The 25164-nt window shown below is 37.3% G+C and overlaps 1 protein-coding gene across 1 annotated transcript in view; it reads left to right on the top strand.

Moving 5' to 3' along the window:
• MGAT4A (alpha-1,3-mannosyl-glycoprotein 4-beta-N-acetylglucosaminyltransferase A) overlaps nt 1–25164 on the top strand; it is a 115653-nt gene that overhangs the window by 55067 nt on the left and 35422 nt on the right. The window contains exons 4-5 of the mRNA XM_032877706.1: nt 1291–1354; nt 5760–5893. Of these exons, the coding sequence (XP_032733597.1) occupies nt 1291–1354; nt 5760–5893 (198 nt within the window). The remainder of the gene's footprint in view (nt 1–1290; nt 1355–5759; nt 5894–25164) is intronic.

The raw sequence follows: 25164 nt of genomic DNA on the forward strand, positions 1-25164 counted from the left end.
CATTTAAAGTGATTATTCATAAGTATATATTTAATGCCATTTTGTTCTTGTTTTAGGGTTTTTTTGCAGTTCTTCTCTTGCTCTTTCCTCTGTGGTTTGGTGGATTTTGTTAGTGTTATGCTTGGATACCTTTCTCTTTATTTTCTTATGTATCTATTACAGGTTTTTTTTTAAATTTGTTTTAATTTTAATTTTTAATTTGTTACCATTATGTTCATATAGAACATCCTATGTAATCTAAATTCATATAGAACATCCTGTGTAGTCTATGTAGACCTATAAATTGGTGGTCACTTAAGTTTTGAACCCATTCTAAAAGCACTGAATTTTTTCTATGTGCCTCTCCCCACTTCCCTGCCGGTTTATGTATATTATGTCATACTTAACATAATTCTATGAATCTCCTGACTGATTTGTTTAGTTATAATTTATTTTACCGCCTTTGTGCTTTAACGTCCATACTGGTGTTGTAAGTGATTAGTCTACTTTTATTATATGTTTGCATTTTATTTTATTATATCTGTGAAATTTTTTCCTTCCATAATTTTCTTACACTAAATTATTGCCTGTTCTTTCTACTCTTCTTTAAAGAATTCCCTTTAATGTTTTTTTGTTTTGTTTTTTTGGTAAGCCTAGTTTAGTGGTGATGAACTCGTTTAACTTTTGTTTGTCTGGAAAGGTCATTATCTCTCCTTATATTCTGAATGATTGCCTCACTGTATAGAGTGTTCTTGGTTGAGTGTTTTATCCTTTTAGGGCTTTGGATATATCTTGCCACTCCATTCTAGCCTGCAAAGTTTCTGTTTGAAAATCAACTGTTAGGCTTATGTGGTTTCCCTTGTGTATAACTGTTTTCTTTTCTCTTGCTGTTTTTAAAATTTTCTCTTTATCACTTGTTTTTGTCATTTTAACTATTATGTGTGTTGTTGTGAACTTCCTTGGGTAAATTTTGTGGGGGGCTCACCGTGCTTCCTGGGTCTGGATATCTGTTCCCTTCCTGGAATAGGGAAATTTCAGCAATAATTTCTTCAAATAAATTTTCTGTCGCTTTCTGTCTTTTGAGATCCCTAAGAAGTGAACATTACTGTGCTTGATGATATTGTTGAGTTCCCTGACCCTATTCTCATTTTTTATTATTCTTTTTACTTTTTGCTGTTCAGCTTGGTTGCTTTCCATTACTCTGTCTTGCACATCACTGCTTAGTTGTTCTGCCTCTTCTCTTCTGCTGTCAATTTGTTCTAGTGTATTTTGAATTTCAGTTACTGAATTTTCCATCTCTGACTGGTTCTTTTTTATATTTTCTATCTCTTTGTTGAAGGTCTTACTGAGATCCTCCACTTTTTTATCAAGGCCAGTGAGTATCTTTATGACCATTACTTTGAATCCCTTATCAAGCATATTGCTTATATCTCCATTTCATTTAGCTCTCTTGCTGTGATTTTTGTCCTGTTCTTTCATTTTTGCCATATTACTCTGTCTCCTCATTTTGTCTAACTCTGTGCTTGTTTCTTTGTATTAGGGAAATCAGCTCCATCTCCTGATCTTGAAAGTAGTGGCCTTATGAAGAGGTTTTGTGGTGTGTTGTAGCACAGTGTCCTCTGTTCACTGGAACCAGGCACTTCAGGGGTGTCTCCCGTGTGGCTATGGGGGTCCTACTGTGTGACAGGATTGCATTTACCTTTAGTCTAGTTGGCTGCAAGGGCCCATTTTTAGCTATTTGGGGTGCATTGGTCAGGGTTTGGTTCCTGTGCTTTTAGGGGGCTTGTAGTAGGTCAGCAGTCAGATTGGATGCCTGCCCTTAGTCCGTGTGCTCTGGGACTGCAGGCACACTGAGCTGGGGGGCACTATGTCTGCACTGCCAGTTATAAGGTTTGGCTCCTGGGACTGTGGCTACACTGGTTTGTATGGTTATATTCCCTTCTCTCCAGGACAGGAGTCACTTTGGAGTGGCACTGGTCCCTGCTGGGGTTGCTTGCATGGTGTTTGGGGAAGATGTGACTTTGGAGGCATGCCTGCTGAGTGGGTCAGGTTGGATATGGTACCTCTGAAAGGGAAGGCAGAGGTGGGACACTTGGTGTGAGCAATATGTGTAGAGAATGTTTGTGGTGGTTCCCACAAGTATCTGGCTATAAAGGTCGGGGGGGGACTGGGGTAAAAGAATGGCACTTGCTAGCACTTTTGTTCTTGAAGTCTCCTAAAGATTCCTGCACCTCTAGCACAAAATGTGAGCTACCCCAGGCACTTTCTAAACTGCTTCTGCCCTGCAGTGTCTCTGCAGAAGTATTTGCTATGCTGGCTCTCTGAGGGTGGGGACTCAGTTTTCTATTATCCTCCAGCTCTCCTGAAGCTGATCCAGCTGATTTAAAAATACCTGGAGTTAGGGTCTGCTGATTTTAAAACTTTGGAAGTTAAGCCCCACTGTTTTTCAAAGCCAGATGTTATGGGGACTCATCTTTCCAGTGTGGGTTCTCCATGCCTGTGGTACCTGGTGTGGGTTCTACTCCTCTCCCTTCTTGGTGCTTTGGTATCCCTCCTGTGTGAGGCTAGTCTCACAGAGGTTTGGTTCCTAAATACATTTCTGCCCCTTCTGCCCCTCCTGTACTTATCAGTGTGGCCTTCTCTACGATTGACTGCAAAGTCTCTTGTGCCAGTCTTTGAGTCTTTTCCAGAGTTAGTTGTACTGTGTGTCCATGAGCTTTGGATCTTACTGCTCTGCCATCTTCCAGAAGTCCAAATATGACAGATCTCTTTTTAAGCCCCAGGAAGCTCTTCATCTCAAAATGGAAGAGAGGAGTGTGGCATCTACCTTTTGGGGCTATCTTTTAAACCATTTGGATCTTAGTGTTCTTTTTGTGGGGATGGTGGTTACTGCTTTTTAAATTTTAATTCCAATACAGTTCATATATAGTGTTCATTTCAGTTGTACAATATAATGATTCAGTAATTTTATGTATTCCTCGGCACTCATCATAAATGTATTCTTTAATACCCATCACCTATTTCATCTATCTTCCCACTCACCCCTCTAGTAACCATCTCTTTGTTCTGTGTGGCTAAGAGTCTGGTTTTTTGGTTTGTGTCTTTTTCCCCCCTTTGTTTTGTTTCCTAAATTCCACTATAGGTGGAAATCATACAGTATTTGTCTTTGTCTGACTTAATTGTCTCTCTTAACATTATACACTATTGCTCCATCCATGTTGCTGCAAATGGCAAGACTGCATTCTTTTTATGGCCAAATAATATTCTAGTGTGTGTGTGTATACACCACATCTTTATCCTTTCATCCATCCATGGACACTTGGGCTGCTTCCATTATTGGCTATTGTAAATAATGCTGTGGTAAACATAGGAGTGCTCTTATCTTTTTGGATTAGTGCTTTCATATTCTTTGGGTGAGTACCCAATAGTATAGTTACTGGGTCATAGGGTAGTCTGTTTTTAATTATTGAGGAACCTCCGTACTGTTTTCTACAGTTGCTGTTCCAGTTTGCATTTCTGCCACTAATGCATGAGGATTTCTTTTTTTCTCCACATCCTCATCAACACCTCTTTTCTTGTGTTGTTGATTTTAACCATCCTGACAGATGTGAGGTATTATCTCATTGTGATTTTGATTTGCCTTTTTCTGATGATGAGTCATGTCAAGCATCTTTTCATGTGTCTTGTTGGCCATCTGTATGTCCTCTTTGAAGAAATATCTGTTCAAGTTTTCTGTCCACTTTTAAATTTTTTAAAGATTATTTTTTTGTTGTTAAGTTGTATTCTTTATTTATTTTGGATACTAACCCTTTATCAGGTATGTCATTTGCAAATACCTTCTCTCATTCAGTAGGCTGTCTTTTAGTTTTGTGGATAGTTTCCTTTGCTATGCAGAAGCTTTTTATTTTGGTGGAGTCCTGATAGTTTATTTTTGCTTTTGTTTTCCTTGCCTCAGAAGACATACCTAGAAAAATGTTGCTATGGCCCATGTTAGAGAGATTATTGCCAATGCTCTCGTCTAGGATTTTTATGGTTTCATGTCTCACATTTAGGTTTTTAGTCTGTTTTGAGTTTATTTTTGTGTATGGTGTAACAAACTGGTCCAGTTTCCTTCTTTTGTATATAGCCAAATTATGGATGTTAGTGTTGTTATTTGCAGAATCATGGTAGTAGACTCATTGAGCTCTGATCTTCCAGCCTCAGAATTTCATGAATTCTAAGTATTTTGTAACATTTCTGATAAATTTTTACATTACTAAGACTTAAATGTTTTTAATATTTGCAAAATATTTCTCTACTGGCTTTTTAAAAGATGTCATTTAAAAAAACTTCCTGTGGATTACAGTCCTATTATAACACAATATATGCATTCTTAAAATTTATCATACTATATAGAATTGTTCAATAAAAGGAGAAAAGTCAGTATCGCAGTGGTCAGAAACTTTGTTAGTTACATGTACAAAAAGACAAAAAAAGAGCAGTTTTACACATGCTAAATGATTAAGAAATACTAAGTACTACAATAAATAAGGTACTGAATAATGCTTGAGGTTTGCCTGTTAAAATGGGCTTCAAAAGGATTGCCGCTTGGAAGATTTTGAGAAGTGTGATACAAGGCAGGTTATCTGCAATCTGGTGGAAATTTCAACACTAGATGTAGACATGTGTGTTTCTTCATGTGCAGCAAACTGAGGCAGCTGGTAGAAGTTAGAAGTATATACTGTTTGTGTATTTCTACATTACTTGGTTCAGTTTTTGAGCTCATTTCAAATGGTTGCCATTTTCTGTGTTTATCTAGTGAATGCTTGTCCCAGAGGAGAAATTGCACCTAAGCAAATGTAAAATCCATATGATGCTTAGATAGTTGCCCAATACATTAATCTCTCAGGAAAAAAATTTGTGTTGCAAAACAACCATTATAGCAGAGCTGGCTATAATTTTAGCCTTGGAAAAACTTTCATGGATAGTACAGACAATGTTTTCATATACCTCACCTGGTTCCCCTAAATGCTCAGATTTTGTGTAACCATAATATAATGATCAAAACCAGGAACTTGACATTGATGCTGTCATATTAACTAACCTTAGAGCCTCTTCAGATTTTGTCATTTTCTCATTCTTTTCTTGTTCCAGGATCAGACTCAGGATCCCATATTTCATTTACTTGTCATGTTTCCTTCGTCTTCTGCCATCTCTCACAGTTCTTTATTCTTTCTTTGTCTTTCCTGATCTTGACACTTCAGAGAACACCTGGACAATTATTTTGTGGATTATCCCCCCTAATTTGGATTTGTCTGATATTCATGGTTAGATTGAGATTATGTGTTTTTGTCAAGAAAACCACAGAAGGGATGTTATGTCCTTCTGACTGCATTATATACATGATATCTGAGACATTGGGGTTTTTTTTGAGACATTAATTTTTCAGATGTGTTCAGAGTTTCTATCTTTTACTTGTGTAATATATATTTAATACTTTAGGATCACTTGTTTTTAATGTCTTCATTTTTAACAGTATTTTGACTTTTTTTTGGATAAGCCCTGTGAAAAGAATTACACTGTTAAGGCTATGCTTTTATAGGCTTTTATTATTTTTCTTTGTATAGTTGTACATTTTTATAGTATATTTTGATTCCTCAATTATTATTGAGTAGTATATTTCGCTTTCTCAGTTGTTGCTATCAATTTGAGAGGGTATAATCATTTTTGAAATACTAGTGTTAGTCTATACCGTCTTTGTGAAATCTTTTTATGTAATTACTATCATTATTTTGTTTCAGTGTCAATAGTAATGGGAATTCCCACAGTGAAGAGAGAAGTGAAATCTTACCTCATAGAAACCCTTCATTCCCTTATTGATAATCTGTATCCTGAAGAGAAGTTGGACTGTGTTATAGTTGTCTTCATAGGAGAGGTAATTATTTGTCATTATTTTTTTTTTTTACTACACGTAATGTAGAAGAGTTGAAACCACAAATGAATGTTTTAATATGCTTTTATAAGCATGCTTTTAAAAATGTAATGAATAAATGTTAGATAATACATTTTTTTCTGATAGTTAAACGTAAGTCTAACTTGTTATGGTTTCCTTAACTTGTCTCCTATAGTAACAGTTCAGGAATAGTGATCTGTTGTGAGGAGGATATTATTATATACATAAATCTTTAAGAGCAATGAGTCCCCATATTTAGCTCTCAGACCTGAATTTAGAGATTTGCACTGATTTTCTTTGGGAGTTTTGAAACCTGAGAAAGGCTTTGCCTGGGTTGGGGTTTTATCATTTCCTTATTTTCTCTACCCCTACTCTGCATTCCCAAGATTCAGCCATTATTATTATTTTAAAAGTCAAAATATAAGGACGGGGAACATTTCTTATATTTTACTCTCCTCACAAGATCTAGGGAAAGCATATTAAATACGCTTTTTGGAAATAATGAAGGAAAAAGGCCCCTGGAGTAAATATTTTCCTAATTATCATGTAGAATTTCAGAATATGAAAGGATTTAGAGCATTTTCTGGTTCTAGCATACTGATTCGCAACTTTTCTTGGTCTCTCATGTCTTTAAAAAATATATTATTAATGATTTCTTTAATATAAAAGTAAACACATGCATGCCATTTAAAACAATTACAGAAATGTGTAAGGAAAATTTACTGTTTACTCCTCCATGTAGATATACCACCTATTGATGTTCTGAGATATATTTTAAGAAATTCTTCCTATGGCTTGTATACATTTATATGTAAATGGGATCCTTATATATATTTGTTCATATCATGGACATTTTTCTATGCTAAAAAGAATATCATAGCATCGTTTTTTGTGATTGGAAAATAATCCATCGTATGGTTTTAACATAATTGACTTAGTTTCTGATTGATAGCCGTTTAGATTGTTTCAAATTTTTGCTCTTTTTTTTAAAGACTGCACTGTGCATTACTATAAGTAAATTGTTGGGGACTGGAATACTTACTGATGTGGGATCCATTCCTAAATGTGTAATTGCCTGTTCATAGTCCACATACATTAAAATGTTCACACATGGTCAAATGCCCTCAAGAAGTTGAGCCAGGTTATTCTTCCAGCAGTCTGAGAGAGACCTGTTCCCATGCTCTGTTAGATAATACTGCTCGATAATATTGTCTTCAGGTTTTTTTGCCAAGTTGATGGGTAAAAAGAATATATTTCTTTTAATTTGGATTTCTTTACCAAATGGGATTAAATATTGGTTTGTATGTCTTTTGACCCTTTGTATTTATAGAGTGTATTTGTCAATCGCATATTGTATGTCAGTAGAAATTGGAATAGTCTCCTTGGTTTATATGTCTTGTGGCCATTTCTGTTTATACAAATTTTTGTCAACTAGTAGAAATTGGGACAATCTCCTTGGAAAGCAATTTGGCAATAGCTATGAAAATTTGAAGTACTAAATACTCAGTGACCTAACATTCTGCTTTTAAAAATTGAGGTACTAGAAGCATTTTCAAGTGTGTAAATATATTCAGGCTTATATACACATTTATACAGCTCCTACGTATGCATTAATTAGATGACTAGAGATAATGGTCTTGTGGAACAAACATTGCATGTTGTGAGAGTTGGGATTATGGGGTTATGCCACTTTCTCTTGTATACACTTTTGTAAGATTAGAATTTTGAGCATGTACTGATTTTTAATGAGAAAAAAAAAGCCTTAACACCATAAAAGAAAAGAAATTTGTATGTGGGTAAGGTAAAGGGAAGACTCAGGTTTTTTTTCTTTTTTTTTTCTTCCTGTGTAGGGAAAAACTCACTACTTCCCTCCTGTGTGTTTGTTCCCTATGTGCCTCTACTTTTTTTTTTTTTAAGGTTTATTTATTTATTTGAGAGAGATTGAGAGACAGAGATAGTGAGGGAGAGAGCATGAGCAGAGTGGAGAGGGAGAAGCAGGCACCCCGCTGAGCAGGGAGCCTGACGTAGGGCTCCATCCTGGGACCCTGGTAGGATCATGCCACCCAGGCATCCCTGTCCCTTCTTTGACCTAGACACTTCCTGGACACTTTTGGTCAGCAACTGTATGGAACTTTGCCCCACACCAAGGAATTCTCTGTGACAGCTGCTGGGTGTCCTACAGTTGAACTGAATTCTGATGCGATCTACCTGAAGTTGAGGTCAGATCTCACAGATTAAGGGCTCGTTTGCATAGAACTGGCTCCCACTCCCACATGCACACATACTTCGGAGGCCAGTTGCAAGCCCTGTGTTTCTGACCAACCAGCTATAGGTTGGAGGTTCCAAAGAGCCCTCTCCTTGGTGTGACTAATTTGTTAGAGTGCCTAACAGAAAACTGTGCAATACTTATGTTTACTAATTTATGAAAGGATATGATAAAGGATAGAGATGACAGCCAGATGGAAGGGGTGTGCAGCACAAAGTAAGTGGGAAGGGGTGTGGAGCTTCCATGCTCACCGAGGGCGCCATTCTCCCATCACCTTTATGTATTCACCAGCATGCAACCTCCCCAACCCTGTCCTTTTGGGTTTTTCTGGAGGCCTCATTACATAGTCATGACTTACTAAATCATTGGCCATTGGTGATTGATTCAGCCTCCTGGTTGTCTACCTTCTCTGGAGGTTGGACGGGTAGGACCGAAAGTTCCAGCACTCTGATCACATGGTTGGCTCTCCTGGCAGCCAGCCCCCATCCTTCATTAGGGTGGGGGGAAGGGGTGGGTCCAAAAACCACCTCATTAATGTAACAGAAGAACATCTGCTGCGCTTATCACTTGTGAAATTGCCAGGGTTTGGGGAGCTCTGTGCCAGAAATTGGGCAAAGACCAAATATATATTTATTATTACAAATCACAATGCCATAACTTAAAAATAGTTTACAGCCTATAGGGTCAGATTTGTGTACGTAAGAATTCAGGACCCTCTTGCCATACCCCTTCACCTGATCACTAAGATGTAATAACACTGGGTGTGGGGTAGATGACCCACATTCAAGGCCTGAATTCTGCCATTTAACTGCCACTTGAGCCTCGTAAGTTCAGCAGTGTTGCAGGCAGGTGTAGTGAGATCACACACAGGGAGAGGTGTTGCGTGCTTATAGTTCAGTGTGACTGCCTGCAGTTTTCTGAAGACCCCTGAATTGCGGTGTTTGTATATGTGTTGATGTAGATTTCAACATCTGGAAGAAAATCTGTTCTGAGCCACAAAGTTGATTTGAAGAATTGATGGATTTATAGAGTTCACTTGAATTGCCTTTAGGCAATTGAAAATTATTAATCACCATGTTTGATTCTACCTTGATTAGTAGTTATTAATCTAAGTGTTTGGTAGCCTGAGGCACATTAACACTAGTAACAAATACATATTCTGTGGAGGTGACCACGATCTATATGTTGCATGGTTTCTGGCTCTAGATCTCTAGCATCTTCCTAAGCCCGCATTTCAAACTGCCTACTTGATAACATTAGTTGAATGTTTTATGAGCAATTTTTAATCCGTCCATATAAGTTAATCTGGTTTTCTCAAACTGCTTCTCTTCCAGGTTTCCCATGTGTTTATTCAAGTTTTTTTTTTTTTTTTAACCTCATGGAATTAATAGGTCTGTGTTCCAGTTCTTTTACACTCAGTTTGTCACATAGACCTAGCTTGTTCTCAGTTCTGTTTGTTATTCCTTAGCCTGAAGTGTTGCCTCTTCCTTTCTTTCTTAATCATCCTTCAGGTCCCTGCTCATCCCTTTTATGAAACTGTCCTCAGCCTCCCATATGAAATTTATTTAGATTAAATAGGTAGAAGTAAATTGATCTTTTGCAAACATTTTTAATTTTTGCAAAGGTGTGAATGACCTCTGGTCCACTTTAATGTGTGAGCAAAAAATTAAAAATGAAAAAGAGCTGTAGAAGAATGCATATAGATGTTAAAATATATCATAGTCTTTTCATGCCTGTTTGACCTCCCATTCTTCATGTTCTTTTTTTCTTGGAGAGGGTCCATGAGAATGCCCCTCTGGGAGAAGACACAAAAAAGTAGTTCCTGGCTCTATTTTTGTTCTTTGTTCCTCTCTGGTGATTTCTCCCCTGGGGTCAATTGGGCATAAATGGTGAGACATTCAGAGAACATGCAAGGTTTTGAGAGTTGCCTGTTAATGTACTGTTTGAAAGTTTACTGACTCTATTCTAGAATTGCAGGGCTTAAGAGGAATAAATTCCAGTTGCTCTGAAGGATCCATGATATGATCCAAGTGTGATACTCAGATTTTAAGATTGTATCATTCTCACATTTACTTTTACTTAGCACTTTTACTTTAAATTATGACCTTTGCATTTTAATGATCTTTTGTCTGTATGCCTCATTATTTGTTATGTATTTTATGCTATTTTATACTATTTCTTATACTGTATTATCATTCATATTATTAAAATGTTTTCCTACAGTGTACTCTGGATTTCAGCAAAATTTGTCTTTCCTGTTCTGTTTTTATATTTAGAGAATTCTCCATTTTATAAATCTGGCTGGGAGGAAGCCTCCCTCCCATTATACAAACTAAAAATGCCAGATAATTGCTTTACCAGTTCAGGCATATGACCTGGGCTCAGCCACTTGGATATTCCTGTCCTGGACCTCGAGTAGAGCTTAATTATTTTTTGATAACACAGAATACCCCAAAGAATAAACAGACAAATTACTAGAAATAATAGGGGAATTTGTCAAGGTGGCTGGATGAGATCGATTTATTTTTCTATATACCGGCAAAAAACACATTTCTTCTAAATGTATTTTTCTAAAGAAGCAGGGATTCTGGAATATGTCTCAGTCTGGGATTGTGTCATGTTTCCTTATGATTAAATTCAAGTTTCACATTTTTTAGCAAGAACACCATAGAAGTGATATGGTATTCTTTTTCAGAGTCTCCTATTGAGATGATTTTGACATATCTCATTATCAGCATTGTTAACTTGTATCACTTGATTAAGGTGGTGTCTGACAGGTTTCTCTTCTATAAATAAGCTCTTTTTCCGTATGTACTTAGAAGCTGTCTTCTGGAGTGACGCTTTGAGATCATGCATATATCCTGTTTTTCTTCCTAACTTTTCTCAACTAATCATTCTTAATGATTCTTGCCTCTGACAATTATTATGTTTGCTGAATGGTGATTTCCTTGTTTCTTCTACATTAATTGGAATTTTGCAAGGAAGAACTATCCTTTTCTTCAATTTTATTTTGTTGGTTATTGATATCAGTGTGAAGTTGTGAATATTATGATAAATTTTTTACTTTGTTATTAAAATTGTTAAAATTTGGCCATTGGTTGCTCTTCAATATACCCCATCATTTTTCCTTATATCCTAGCAGCGTAAGAAGTTCTCAGCTTATCTTGTATTTTCCCTGCCCCAAACCTGGAATCAGCCAGGTCCAGAGGGAACCTGGTATCTCTTAATTGGAGAGAAACCAATTAATTGGAGAGAAACAAACCTGGTATCTCTTAATAGGAAATACATGTATGCATGTATACACACATCTGTACATCTATACAGGTCTTAAGTCCATTTATCTGTATGTGTTAAAAATCACGAGTTTGTAATGACACCTTTGATTCCAGTCCAGTACTGCAGGGTTCATTCTAGCCTCCCCTAATTCCTTATTCTTACTAAGTTCCCCATTAGTGGGAAACTGAGCCTCATGATTCACAGTGTATCTGCTTACTTGCTTAATCCTAGATAAGCACCAAGTAGTTTCTGTATTGCTGATCTATTTAAACCTGTTGATTAAAGTTGATTTTCTAATTTCTTCAAGAAAGGTCCGCATGAGCAATTTTCCCAGAAGTCCTGGGTGGTCAAAGATGTTATCTTCTGCCTTTATTATTTGCTTGGGTATAGAAGCCCCAGTCACAGTTTCTTTTTTTAGGAGGTTGGAAGGGAGTGCTAGTACTGAAGCCAGCTAGATGACCTTCCACGTTTCTCACTGCTTGCTGTAAGAAACCCATATTGCCCAGTTGCCCAAATGATTCTTTTTCCATCCTTAAAGCCTAGTAATCTTGCTCTAACACGTCTTGATTTCAACCATTGTGGATCATTTTTCCCTGGCACATAATATGGTCTTTAGGTATACAGAATCAAATCTTACTTATTTTCAGGAAAGAACTTTAGAATGTTCTTTTTTTTTTTAGATTTTTTTTTTAATTTTTATTTTTAGATTTAAATTTTTATTTTTTTAAATTTTAAATTTTTATTTAAATTTTTAGATTTCTTTTTTTTTTTAGAATGAACTTTTTTTTTTTTAAATTTTATTTTTTATAAACATATATTTTTTCCCCAGGGGTACAGGTCTGTGAATCGCCAGGTTTACACACTTCACCACACTCACCATAGCACATACTCTCCCCAATGTCCATAATAACCCCACCCCCCTCGCCCAACCCCCCTCCCCCCAGCAACCCTCAGTTTGTTTTGTGAGATTAAGAGTCACTTATGGTTTATCTCCCTCCCAATGCCATCTTGCTTCATTTACTCTTCTCCTACCCCCTTAACCCCCATGTTGCATCTCCTCTCCCTCATATCAGGGAGATCATATGATAGTTGTCTTTCTCCGATTGACTTATTTCGCTAAGCATGATACCCTCTAGTTCCGTCCACTTCGTCGCAAATGGCAAGATTTCATTTCTTTTGATGGCTGCATAGTATTCCATTGTGTATATATACCACATCTTCTTTATCCATTCGTCTGTTGATGGACATCTAGGTTCTTTCCATAGTTTGGCTATTGTAGACATTGCTGCTATAAACATTCGGGTGCACGTGCCCCTTCGGATCACTATGTTTGTATCTTCAGGGTAAATACCCAGCAGTGCAGTTGCTGGGTCATAGGGTAGTTCTATTTTCAACATTTTGAGGAACCTCCATGCTGTTTTCCAGAGTGGTTGCACCAGCTTGCATTCCCACCAACAGTGTAGGAGGGTTCCCCTTTCTCCGCATCCTCGCCAGCATCTGTCATTTCCGGACTTGTTCATTTTAGCCATTCTGACTGGTGTGAGGTGGTATCTCATTGTGGTTTTGATTTGTATTTCCCTGATGCCGAGTGATACGGAGCACTTTTTCATGTGTCTGTTGGCCATCTGGATGTCTTCTTTGCAGAAATGTCTGTTCATGTCTTCTGCCCATGTCTTGATTGGATTATTTGTTCTTTGGGTGTTGAGTTTGCTAAGTTCTTTATAGATTCTGGACACTAGCCCTTTATCTGATATGTCGTTTGCAAATATCTTCTCCCATTCTGTCAGTTGTCTTTTGGTTTTGTTCACTGTTTCCTTTGCTGTGCAAAAGCTTTTGATCTTGATAAAATCCCAATAGTTCATTTTTGCCCTTGCTTCCCTTGCCTTTGGCGATGTTCCTAGGAAGATGCTGCTGCGGCTGAGGTCGAAGAGGTTGCTGTCTGCGTTCTCCTCAAGGATTTTGATGGATTCCTTTCTCACATTGAGGTCCTTCATCCATTTTGAGTCTATTTTCGTGTGTGGTGTAAGGAAATGATCCAATTTCATTTTTCTGCATGTGGCTGTCCAATTTTCCCAGCGCCATTTATTGAAGAGGCTGTCTTTTTTCCATTGGACATTCTTTCCTGCTTTGTCGAAGATTAGTTGACCATAGAGTTGAGGGTCTATTTCTGGGCTCTCTATTCTGTTCCATTGATCGATGTGTCTGTTTCTGTGCCAGTACCATGCTGTCTTGATGATGACAGCTTTGTAGTAGAGCTTGAAGTCTGGAATTGTGATGCCACCAACTTTGGCTTTCTTTTTCAATATTCCTTTGGCTATTCGCGGTCTTTTCTGGTTCCATATAAATTTTAGGATTATTTGTTCCATTTCTTTGAAAAAAATGGATGGTACTTTGAGAGGAATTGCATTAAATGTGTAGATTGCTTTCGGTAGCATAGACAGTTTCACAATATATATTCTTCAATCCAGGAGCATGGAACATTTTTCCATTTCTTTGTGTCTTCCTCAATTTCTTTCATGAGTACTTTATAGTTTTCTGTGTATAAATTCTTAGTCTCTTTGGCTAGGTTTATTCCTAGGTATCTTATAGTTTTGGGTGCAATTGTAAATGGGATGGACTCCTTAATTTCTCTTTCTTCTGTCTTGTTGTTGGTGTAGAGAAATGCGACTGATTTCTGTGCATTGATTTTATATCGTGACACTTTACTGAATTCCTGTACCAGTTCTAGCAGTTTTGGAGTGGAGTCTTTTGGGTTTTCCACATATAGTATCAAATCATCTGCGAAGAGTGATAGTTTGACTTCTTCTTTGCCGATTTGGATGCCTTTAATTTCCTTTTGTTGTCTGATTGCTGAGGCTAGGACTTCTAGTACTATGTTGAATAGCAGTGGTGATAACGGACATCCCTGCCGTGTTCCTGACCTTAGCGGAAATGCTTTCAGTTCTTCTCCATCGAGAATGATATTTGCGATGGGTTTTTCATAGATGGCTTTGATAATATTGAGGTATGTGCCCTCTATCCCTACACTTTGAAGAGTTTTGATCAGGAAGGGATGCTGTACTTTGTCAAATGCTTTTTCAGCATCTGGAGAGTATCATATGGTTCTTGTTCTTTCTTTTATTAATGTGTTGTATCACATTGATTGATTTGCGGATGTTGAACCAACCTTGCAGCCCTGGAATAAATCCCACTTGGTCGTGGTGAATAATCCTTTTAATGTACTGTTGAATCCTATTGGCTAGTATTTTGGTGAGAATTTTTGCATCTGTGTTCATCAAGGATATTGGTCTGTAGTTCTCTTTTTTGATGGGATCCTTGTCTGGTTTGGGGATCAAGGTGATGCTGGCCTCATAAAATGAGTTTGGAAGTTTTCCTTCCATTTCTATTTTTTGGAACAGTTTCAGGAGAATAGGAATTAGTTCTTCCTTAAATGTTTGGTAGAATTCCCCCGGGAAGCCGTCTGGCCCTGGGCTTTTGTTTGTTTGGAGATTTTTGATGACTGTTTCAATCTCCTTACTGGTTATGGGTCTGTTCAGGCTTTCTATTTCTTCCTGGTTCAGTCGTGGTAGTTTATATGTCTCTAGGAATGCATCCATTTCTTCCAGATTGTCAAATTTGTTGGCGTAGAGTTGTTCATAGTATGTTCTTATAATTGTCTGTATTTCTTTGGTGTTAGTTGTGATCTCTCCTCTTTCATTCGTGATATTACTTATTTGGGTCCTTTCTCTTTTCTTTTTGATAAGTCTGGCCAGGGGTTTATCAATCTTATTAATTCTTTCAAAGAAGCAGCTCCTAGTTTTCGTTGATTTGTTCTATTGTTTTTTTTTGGTTTCTATTTCATTGATTTCTGCTCTGATCTTTATGATTTCTTTTCTCCTGCTGGGTTTAGGGTTTCTTTCTTGTTCTTTCTCCAGTTCCTTTAGGTGTAGGGTTAGGTTGTGTGCCTGAAACCTTTCTTGTTTCTTGAGAAAGGCTTGTACCGCTATATATTTTCCTCTCAGGACTGCCTTTGGTGTGTCCCACAGATTTTGAACCGTTGTATTTTCATTATCATTTGTTTCCATGACTTTTTTCAATTCTTCTTTAATTTCCTGGTTGACCCATTCATTCTTTAGAAGGATGCTGTTTAGTCTCCATGTATTTGGGTTCTTTCCACATTTCCTCTTGTGATTGAGTTCTAGCTTCAGAGCATTGTGGTCTGAAAATATGCAGGGAATGATCCCAATCTTTTGATACCGGTTGAGACCTGACTTAGGACCGAGGATGTGATCTATTCTGGTGAATGTTCCATGGGCACTAGAGAAGAATGTGTATTCTGTTGCTTTGGGATGAAATGTTCTGAATATATCTGTGATATCCATCTGGTCCAGTGTGTCAGTTAAGGCCTTTATTTCCTTGTTGATCTTTTGCTTGGATGATCTGTCCATTTCAGTGAGGGGAGTGTTAAAGTCCCCTACTATTATTGTATTATTGTTGATGTGTTTCTTTGATTTTGTTATTAATTGGTTTATATAGTTGGCTGCTCCCACGTTAGGGGCATAGATATTTACAATTGTTAGATCTTCTTGTTGGACAGATCCTTTGAGTATGATATAGTGTCCTTCCTCATCTCTTATTATAGTCTTTGGCTTAAAATCTAATTGATCTGATATAAGGATTGCCACTCCTGCTTTCTTCTGATGTCCATTAGCATGGTAAATTCTTTTCCACCCCCTCACTTTAAGTCTGAAGGTGTCTTCGGGTTTAAAATGAGTTTCTTGTAGGCAACATATAGATGGGTTTTGTTTTTTTATCCATTCTGATACCCCGTGTCTTTTGATTGGGGCATTTAGCCCATTAACATTCAGGGTAACTATTGAGAGATATGAATTGAGTGCCATTGTATTGCCTGTAAGGTGACTGTTATTGTATTTTGTTTCTGTTCCTTTCTGATCTACTAGTTTTAGGGTCTCTCTTTGCTTAGAGGACCCCTTTCAATATTTCCTGTAGAGCTGGTTTGGTGTTTGCAAATTCTTTCAGTTTTTGTTTGTCCTGGAAGCTTTTAATCTGTCCTTCTATTTTCAATGATAGCCTAGTTGGATATAGTATTCTTGGCTGCATGTTTTTCTCGTTTAGTACTCTGAATATATCATGCCAGCTCTTTCTGGCCTGCCAGGTCTCTGTGGATAAGTCTGCTGCCAATCTAATATTTTTACCATTGCATGTTACAGACTTCTCCCGGGCTGCTTTCAGGATTTTCTCTTTGTCACTAAGACTTGTAAATTTGACTATTAGGTGACGGGGTGTGGACCTATTCTTATTGATTTTGAGGGGGGTTCTCTGAACCTCCTGGATTTTGATGCTTGTTCCCTTTGCCATATTGGGGAAATTCTCTCCAATAATTCTCTCCAATATACCTTCTGCTCCCCTCTCTCTTTCTTCTTCTTCTGGAATCCCAATTATTCTAATGTTGTTTCGTCTTATGGTGTCACTTATCTCTCGAATTCTGCCCTCGTGGTCCAGTAGCTGTTTGTCCCTCTTTTGCTCAGCTTCTTTATTCTCTGTCATTTGGTCTTCTATATCGCTAATTCTTTCTTCTGCCTCATTTATCCTAGCAGTGAGAGCCTCCATTTTTGATTACACCTCATTAATAGCTTTTTTTATTTCAACTTGATTAGATTTTAGTTCTTTTATTTCTCCAGAAAGGGCTTTTGTATCTCCCGAGAGGGTTTCTCTAATATCTTCCATGCCTTTTTCGAGCCCGGCTAGAACCTTGAGAATCGTCATTCTGAACTCTAGATCTGACATATTACCAATGTCTGTATTGATTAGGTCCCTAGCCTTTGGTACTGCCTCTTGTTCTTTTTTTTGTGGTGAATTTTTCCGCCTTGTCATTTTGTCCAGATAAGAGTATATGAAGGAGCAAGTAAAATACTAAAAGGGTGGCAACAACCCCAGGAAAATATGCTTTAGCCAAATCAGAAGAGATCCCAAATCGTGAGGAGGGGGGAAAGGGGATATAAAGAGGTTCAGAAAGAAAAAAAGAAAAAAAAAAGAAAAAAGAAACAAATAAAAAAAGGAAACCAATAATGAAAAAATATAAAAAGCAAAAAATATATATATATATATTAGATAAACTAGTTAAAAAATGTTAAAAAAGAACAGGGTAAAAGTTAAAAAAATTTAGCAGAAGTAGAGAAAAAAAATTGAAAAAGAAAAAAAAATTAAATTAACTGCAAGTCTAAAGGATCATGTGAAGAAAACCAGGAGTTCCGTGCTGTGCTTTCTCCTCCTCTGGAATTCCGCGGCTCTCCTTGGTATTGAAACTGCACTCCTTGGTAGGTGAACTTGGTCCTGGCTGGGTTTCTTGTTGATCTTCTGGGGGAGGGGCCTGTTGTAGTGATTCTCAAGTGTCTTTGCCCCAGGCGGAGTCGCACCGCCCTTACCAGGGGCCGGGCTGAGTAATCCGCTCGGGTTTGCTTTCGGGAGCTTTTGTTCCCTGAGCGCTTTCCGTAGAGTTCTGGAGGACGGGAATGAAGATGGCGGCCTCCCAGTCTCAGGCCCGGAGGAGCCGAGAGTCTGGGGCCCCACTCCTCAGTGCGCCCTCAGAGAACAGGGCACAATTGCTCCCGTCACCCTGGCCTCCGGCCGCGCTCCGAGCTGACCGAGCCTGCGAGTGGTTCAAGGTAACCCCGAGCTTAGAGCTCACTCTTTGGCTCTGTCTCTGTAGCCGGCTTCCCCGTTCTAATACCTGTAAGCTCTGCGACACTCAGACACCCCCGATCCTTCTGTGACCCTGCGGGACCTGAGGCCACGCTGACCCCGCGTGCGCTTCACCCCGGTTAAGCCTCTGGAGTGATGTCCCTCAGCAGAACAGACTTTTAAAAGTCCTGATTTTGTGCTGCGTTGCTCCGCCGCTTGCCGGGAGCCGGCCCCTCCCCCTGCGGTCTATCTTCCCGTCGCTTTGGATTCACTTCTCCGCCAATCCTACCTTTCAGAAAGTGGTTGATTTTCTGTTCCTAGAATTGCTGTTCTTCTCTTCGATCTCCCGTTGGATTTGTAGGTGTTTGCAATCTTTAGATAAGCTATCTAGCTGATCTCCCGCTACCTGAAGTAGTCTCAGCCTGCTACTTCTCTGCCATCTTGACTCCTCCCTATTGTGAACTTTTAAAGACAAGAAAGTTGAAAGAATTTTACAGTTAAAATATCTGCATTTATGACACCTATATTTTACTACTAAAGTTTTAGTATTCATTTATCATATCCCTACCTATCCATCCTTTATCCATCATTAATCCATTGTATTTATGTATCTTTTTTCAGGAATTGTCTTCAACCCATTTGCTCATTAAAAAAAAAATTGTGTGGTGGTTTTTTGTGTGTTTTGTTTTTGAGTTATCAGAGTTCTTTATATATACTGGATACTTTTACTTTGTCAAATATGGGTATTTTGTGAGTATTTTCTCCTAATCCATGGAAGTCTATTCATGTTTTTCACATTTTCTTGGTGAGGAGAAGTTTTTTAATTTTGATGAAGTCTAATTAATTAATTTTTTTGCTTTCTAAATATTTTTCTCCATGACCTTAAGAAATCTTTGCCTAGTCCCCAATTGTGAAGATTATCTCTTTTGAAAACTTTGTTTTAATTTTTGTATTAGGTCTGCAGTCCATCCTGGGTTAATTTTTGTTGTGGTGTAACACAGTGTTCACGTTCATTGTTTTCAGGTGGGTGTTCATTTACTCCAGTACCAGTTGTTGAAAACACTTTCCTTTCCCCACTGGATTGCTTTGACGTCTTCATTGAAAATCCAGTGACCATATACTTGTGGGTCTTTTTCTGTTCTGTTTCATTGACCTGTAGGTCCATCCTTATGCATGTACCTTACTATCTTGATTACTATAACTTTGAATGAGTATTGAAATCAGGTAGCGGATTAAGTCCTCCGATTTTGTTATTAGTAGAATTGATTTAGATTTTTTAGGTCCTTTGCATTTCCATCCACATTTTAGAATCTTCACAATCATTTCTAATATCTAGTGTTGCTTCATAGTAGCAAGTGCTTTAACTGGGTGTTTTTTCTTTTAAATTAGTGGGGAAATGTTTGGTCATGATTTTTCATCTGTTTTGTGGCTATCGATACAGGTTTTTTTTTTTTGGCTTTTGTTCATAGCTTTTGCTGAATTTCTCCTTTTTTTCTTATATTTTTTGTATAGTTGCTGTGCTGGTTCCTTTTTTATGAATCATCGTAGAAGGAAATAGCCTTTTTTTTTTCTCCTTTAGGCCATTGGGTTACAGGAGGAGGAGGGGGTAAAGTAGTGTTCCAGACTAGTTGTTTTTTAATCAAAGACTGTCTTTGTAGCTGCTACAGTCAGGCTGCTTCCTGCAAATATAGTTGGTTTGTGTAATTCTTCAGGCCACCTCTGATTATTGGAACCACATTGGATTCTTTTAGAGCTTGAGAAATTTGGTTATTATTATTTGTCTTACTGAAAATGGAGTTTGCAGTTTTGTATCTGTTTCTCATTGGCAATGCTGTATAATGTCAGTGCTTCCTAGGCGAATTCTATATAAGTGGCACAGTCTTTTCTAGTTAGTTTAGTGTGCTTTCAGCCAGAGTTCAGTTCCCTGAATGTTTTGAAACTTTTTCCCACCCAAAGCATCTGAAGATTACATTAGCCTCAGAGACAGTAGTCCTCTGTCTGGTTATGTTTTCTCAAGCTCTTAAAATTACCTGTTAGTCCTCTTTTTTAAATAAAGGCAGAAGTACAGATACCATTCTAATTATTCTTTCATTCAATGAACATGTATTTATTGAAGTACTAAGGTGAAGAAGGTACTGGAGGAGATTTTTTAAAAATCCACTAGACAAGAGATGGTGCTCTTAACTTGTAATCTAGCATTACAAAGGGATATTTTTTTCTCTACTTTTTTTTGTTGTTCTGCATTTGAAAAAAATATATATTAATTATACATTCACATGGCTGAAGAGTCCCAGTAGTCTACGGAGTTTGTTATTCTAAACAGTAGTCTCCTGTCTTCACTCTTCCTAACGCCCCTCTAATTTCCTTCTTTTCCCTTCTCCATTTTCTTCCCTCTGAGACCTTTTCCATCCTCTCACCCAGCTGGTTGGCAGCCAGGCAGACCAGACAGACCTCCCTATAATGCTCTTCAGTTGACATTATTCTTTGATCTTTTCAAAGAACTTTTAGTTTTATTGACTTCATCATTTCTTTATTTTGCTGCTACATTAATTTCCATTCTTTATTACTTCTTCCCTTCTACTTTTAGTTTAGTTTTCTACTGCTTTTAGTTTGGTTTACTCTTTTTCTAGATCTGTAGATTTTTCCAAATTCTTAGACACCCCCCCCCTTCTAGATTTTCTAGATTTTCCCCCCTGAATTCTTAGGTTATTGTCTGGAGATCTTTTCTAATAGAGGCAATTTTAAGCTATAAATTTCTCTCTCGGTTCCACATTAGCTGCATCTCATAAATTTTGGTATGTCAAGTTTTACTTTCATTCAGATCAAAATACTTTCTAAATCCCCTTGTAATCTGCTTTGACCCGTGGATTATTTGGAAATGTATTGTTTAATTTTTACCTATTTGTAGACTTTCCAAATTTCCTTCTATTGTTTTATTTCTAATTCAGACCTTTTAAATTTATCAATACTTGTTTATAAGCTAGCATGTGGTCTATCCTGGACAAGATTCCATGTTGCTTAAAAAGAACAGATTCTGCTATTGTCCAAGAGGTGTGTTTTATAAATGTCTGTTAGATCGAGTTGGTAGTATTGTTCAGATCTTAAATAGACTTGCTGATTATCTGTCTCAGGTTTCTGGTTTTCATTTTAAATTACACATTACTGTGTAAGTGCATCAATAGTGTTTTGGGCCTGTAATTTTTTTAGCAGTTGCATTTTAAGATGTTTACTTAAGCATTTGTTACAGATCATACCCAAGTCAATTAGGAAGAAATGGTACGTACATAATATCCTATTAAATTTGCTTAAAATTCAACCAGTATTTACCCAAACAGTGGTAAGTACTAGGCATATCTTTGAATAAAACAAAGCCTCTTCCCAGTGAAACTTACAGAAAAAGATTAAAAAACAAATATACAATGCATTAAATGGTAATAAGTTCTTGAAGAAGAAGAATATTAGGAAGAATATTAATAATAAATAATTTTGGGTTCATAGAAAATTTATGCAAATAATACAGAGACTATTCCCTTGACTTAGCTTGCCATAATATTAACCACTTATGTAGCCATGACAAAACTATCAAAACTAGGAAATTAACATTGGTATAATACCATTTGCTAAACTGTAGACTTTATTCAAATTAGGTGTTTTTCCACCTATGGTCGTTTTTATGCTTTAGCAAACCAGCCCTAAATACTGCCTTGCATTTAGTTGTTCTGACTCCTTAGTTGCCTCCTACCCATGACAGCTGGTTATACTTTCCTTGACTTTCATGAACTCGGAGATCTTCATTGTGCACACTGGTCAGTTACATTGTAAAACGCCTCAGTCTGGATTTGTTTGCTATCTTCTCGTGATTGGACCGTAGTTATGCATTTTTGGTGAGAATAACAGGACTTACCTTTTAAAAGGGTCACGCTGACTTCTTTGGAAAGGAAAGCAAAGAACCTGCTTAGGAAACTATTGTAATAATACAGGTGAGGCTTAGACTAGGATAATTGAAGAGGTGGTCAGAATTTGAACAGAATTTGAACAGAATGTGTTTTGATTGGAAAAGTTTGAGAACTGTTGCTGTAGCATCAACTATTTAGGAGAGGGAAAGGAGGAAAGACTGTGATAGACATATTGGAAATGAAGTGTGTGTATGTTTGTTTATTCTTTTAACAGCTTGACCATTTTACTAGAAACTAGTAAGGCCAGCTGGTATTTATTAGCCTTTCTGATATGTCTGCATTGAATTTAAAGTATCATAAAGCCAAGCATTAGATGGATAGGAATAGCTTTTCCTTTGACCCTAGGGACATAAAATTTATTATGAGCTGCCAGTCCCATTCTAGCCCATGGGGTCCTTTTAGTGCTTTTGATTTGTCACTTGTACACATTAGTTTTCTGGAATTTTCTTTGGTTCCTTATTATGTAAAGTAACATCTGTTTTAGGCCCTGAAAGAGTTAATAAGGACTGGACTTACTTTCCCGCTATAAGCAGCTAGAAGGCTGAACAAAATATGATTCCTTTGTTCTCGGACATTGGACAGCAGACTGTGCACGACAGGATTCCCTGAGAGAGAAAAATAAATGCAGTGAATACCACAATTTCCCCAACTTTCTGCCTGGAGATGCATTCCAGATCACACTGCACAAGGGCAGTCACAGGGAGAGCAAGGGGAAACTGCAGAACGGAGTTGCAGAAAGGAGACTTGCTGCACAGAAAATGAGAGTGCCTTTGGGTCCTTGTTATATTGGGGCACGTGTGCACAGGATACACTACACAAGTCTGGGGAGAAAAATGAACATTGCCATTGCTCATGCACTTTGAGTTCTGATGGGCCTAAATGGCAAGTCCTTGGTAGTCACCCAGGACATTTACTGGAGAATCCAGAGGAATCAAACTGTCTTTGAAGTGGTCATTTGAGGCCCACCCACCCCACCCCAGCAAAGCTAAAAAGAAGCCTGTGGGGGTCAACTGATCCACAGATAACTGCCTGCTTAAATAAAGCCCAGTGCTTAAAAAAAAAAAAAAAAATTAAGACACTCAAAAATGCAGGATTTATGATGTCTGTCATCAAATAAAAAAGAGCTAGCATGCCAAGAAGAAAAAAGTGAACCATAACTAAAAGAAAATTTAGCTGATAAAAACAAATCTAGAAGAGATAGAGGTGATAGAATTGGAAGGAAAGGACAACAAAACTATTACAGACGTTTTCAAGTACTTAACACACTGAGGAATGGAATGGAAGATGTATAAAGAATCAAATGGTAGAACATATAGCAATGGAAAGTACATCTCTGAAACTTAAAATTTACTATATAATCTTAACAGATTAGATACCAAAGGAAAGGTCATTGAATTTAAGAATGACAGTAGAATTTACCCAAAATTAAGAATATTGAGAAAAGGACTGAAAAAGTACAGTGTTATTCACCGCATTTATCTATGAGATAATAGTAACTGCTCTACCATATGAGAGTCCAGATTGGAGAGGAGAAAGAAGGAATAATCACTGAAATTTTTCCATTTTTTGAAGAAAAGTGTAAATCCTTAGATTTAGGAAGTCAAAAAAAAATCCAAGCAGAATAAACACAAAACCACTGTCAGGTATGTCATAATCAAATTGCTATAAACAGATAAAGGGCAGGTCTAGAAGGAAGCCTAAACAAAGATACACTATACACAGAAAAAGAAGAGTAAGACTACTGTAGATTCTTGTTAGAAACTACGTAAATCCAAGACAATGGAACAATGTCTTGAAAGTGCTAGAGGAAGAGCCTGCTTTTTTTTTTTTTAATTTCTAAATTTTTAGATGAATTGTCTTAAATCTCATCAGTCAACATTACAAAGTATTCATGCTACATACATCCTCATGACACCCAGGTATGTGGGCGTCTGTTAGAGCAGTATACAGATAGAGTGTAACCTCTGTCCAGATAACAATGGCGTTTTTCTCAGAATTAGCACAAAGAATCAAAGGGTACCTTGATCCCTTCTACTAGTTGGCAGCCTAAGGGCTGGTCCACACTGAATATGTGCTTGGCCTTCTGCTACGTCATGGTCTGTAGACCATTGATTAGTGAGCTTCTGAGTTGTTAGCAAATTCTTCCACAATCTTTGTTTGAGATTTTAAGTGTAATTTCTTTCATTACTCGATAGAATGAATAAAGAAAAATGAGTAAGGATATAGAAGACTAGTACAATGCTATCAACCTAATGATACAAAATCTAAAGAGGTTATTTAGGAGGTAAATATCTAAGGTGGTGGATATTGTTGCTATTTTTATGACCTCTTTTCCGGAGACTATCTTATGGCCTATTGACTAATTCAGACTTTTAAAAAAAATGGATTATAACTGACATACAATATTATGTTAGTTTCAGATGTACAAGATAGAGATTCAGTATGTTTATATATTTTAAAAGGATTACCATGATAGGTCTAGTTACCATCTGTCACCATACAAAGTTGTTACAATATTATGGGTTCTATCCCTATGCTATACATTACATCTTCATAACTTACTTACTTTATAACTGGGAGTTGGTACCTCTTAATCTCCTTAACCTCTTTCACCACCTCCCAACCCTACAATCACCAGCTCTCCCTATCTAGGAGTCTCTTTTCATTCTGTTTGTAAATTTGTTGTGTCTTTTAGATTCCACATACAAGTGAAATTATATTGTATTTGTCTTTGTCTGGCTTATTGACTATAGGTCCACCTGTGTTACCACCAATGGCAAAATTGCATTCTTAGCTATCGCTGAACAGTAATCCACTTTGTAGATCACATTTTCTTTGTCCATTTATCCATCAGTGGGCACTTGAATTGCTTCTGTATCTTGCCTATTGTAAATAATGCTGCAGTGAACATCAGGATACATAGTATCTTTTCGAATTAGTGCTTTTATGGGTTTTGTTTTGTTTTGTTTTGTTTTTTTGTGTTTTTTTGGATAAATACCCAGAAGTGGCATTCCTGGACCATATGGTAGCTGTACTTTATTTTATTTTATTTTTAAAGGTCTTATTTATTTATT

This window comes from Lontra canadensis, unplaced genomic scaffold (genome assembly GCF_010015895.1).
Source record: "Lontra canadensis isolate GAN:19392208 unplaced genomic scaffold, GSC_riverotter_1.0 scaffold61, whole genome shotgun sequence".
Lineage (NCBI taxonomy): Eukaryota > Metazoa > Chordata > Mammalia > Carnivora > Mustelidae > Lontra > Lontra canadensis.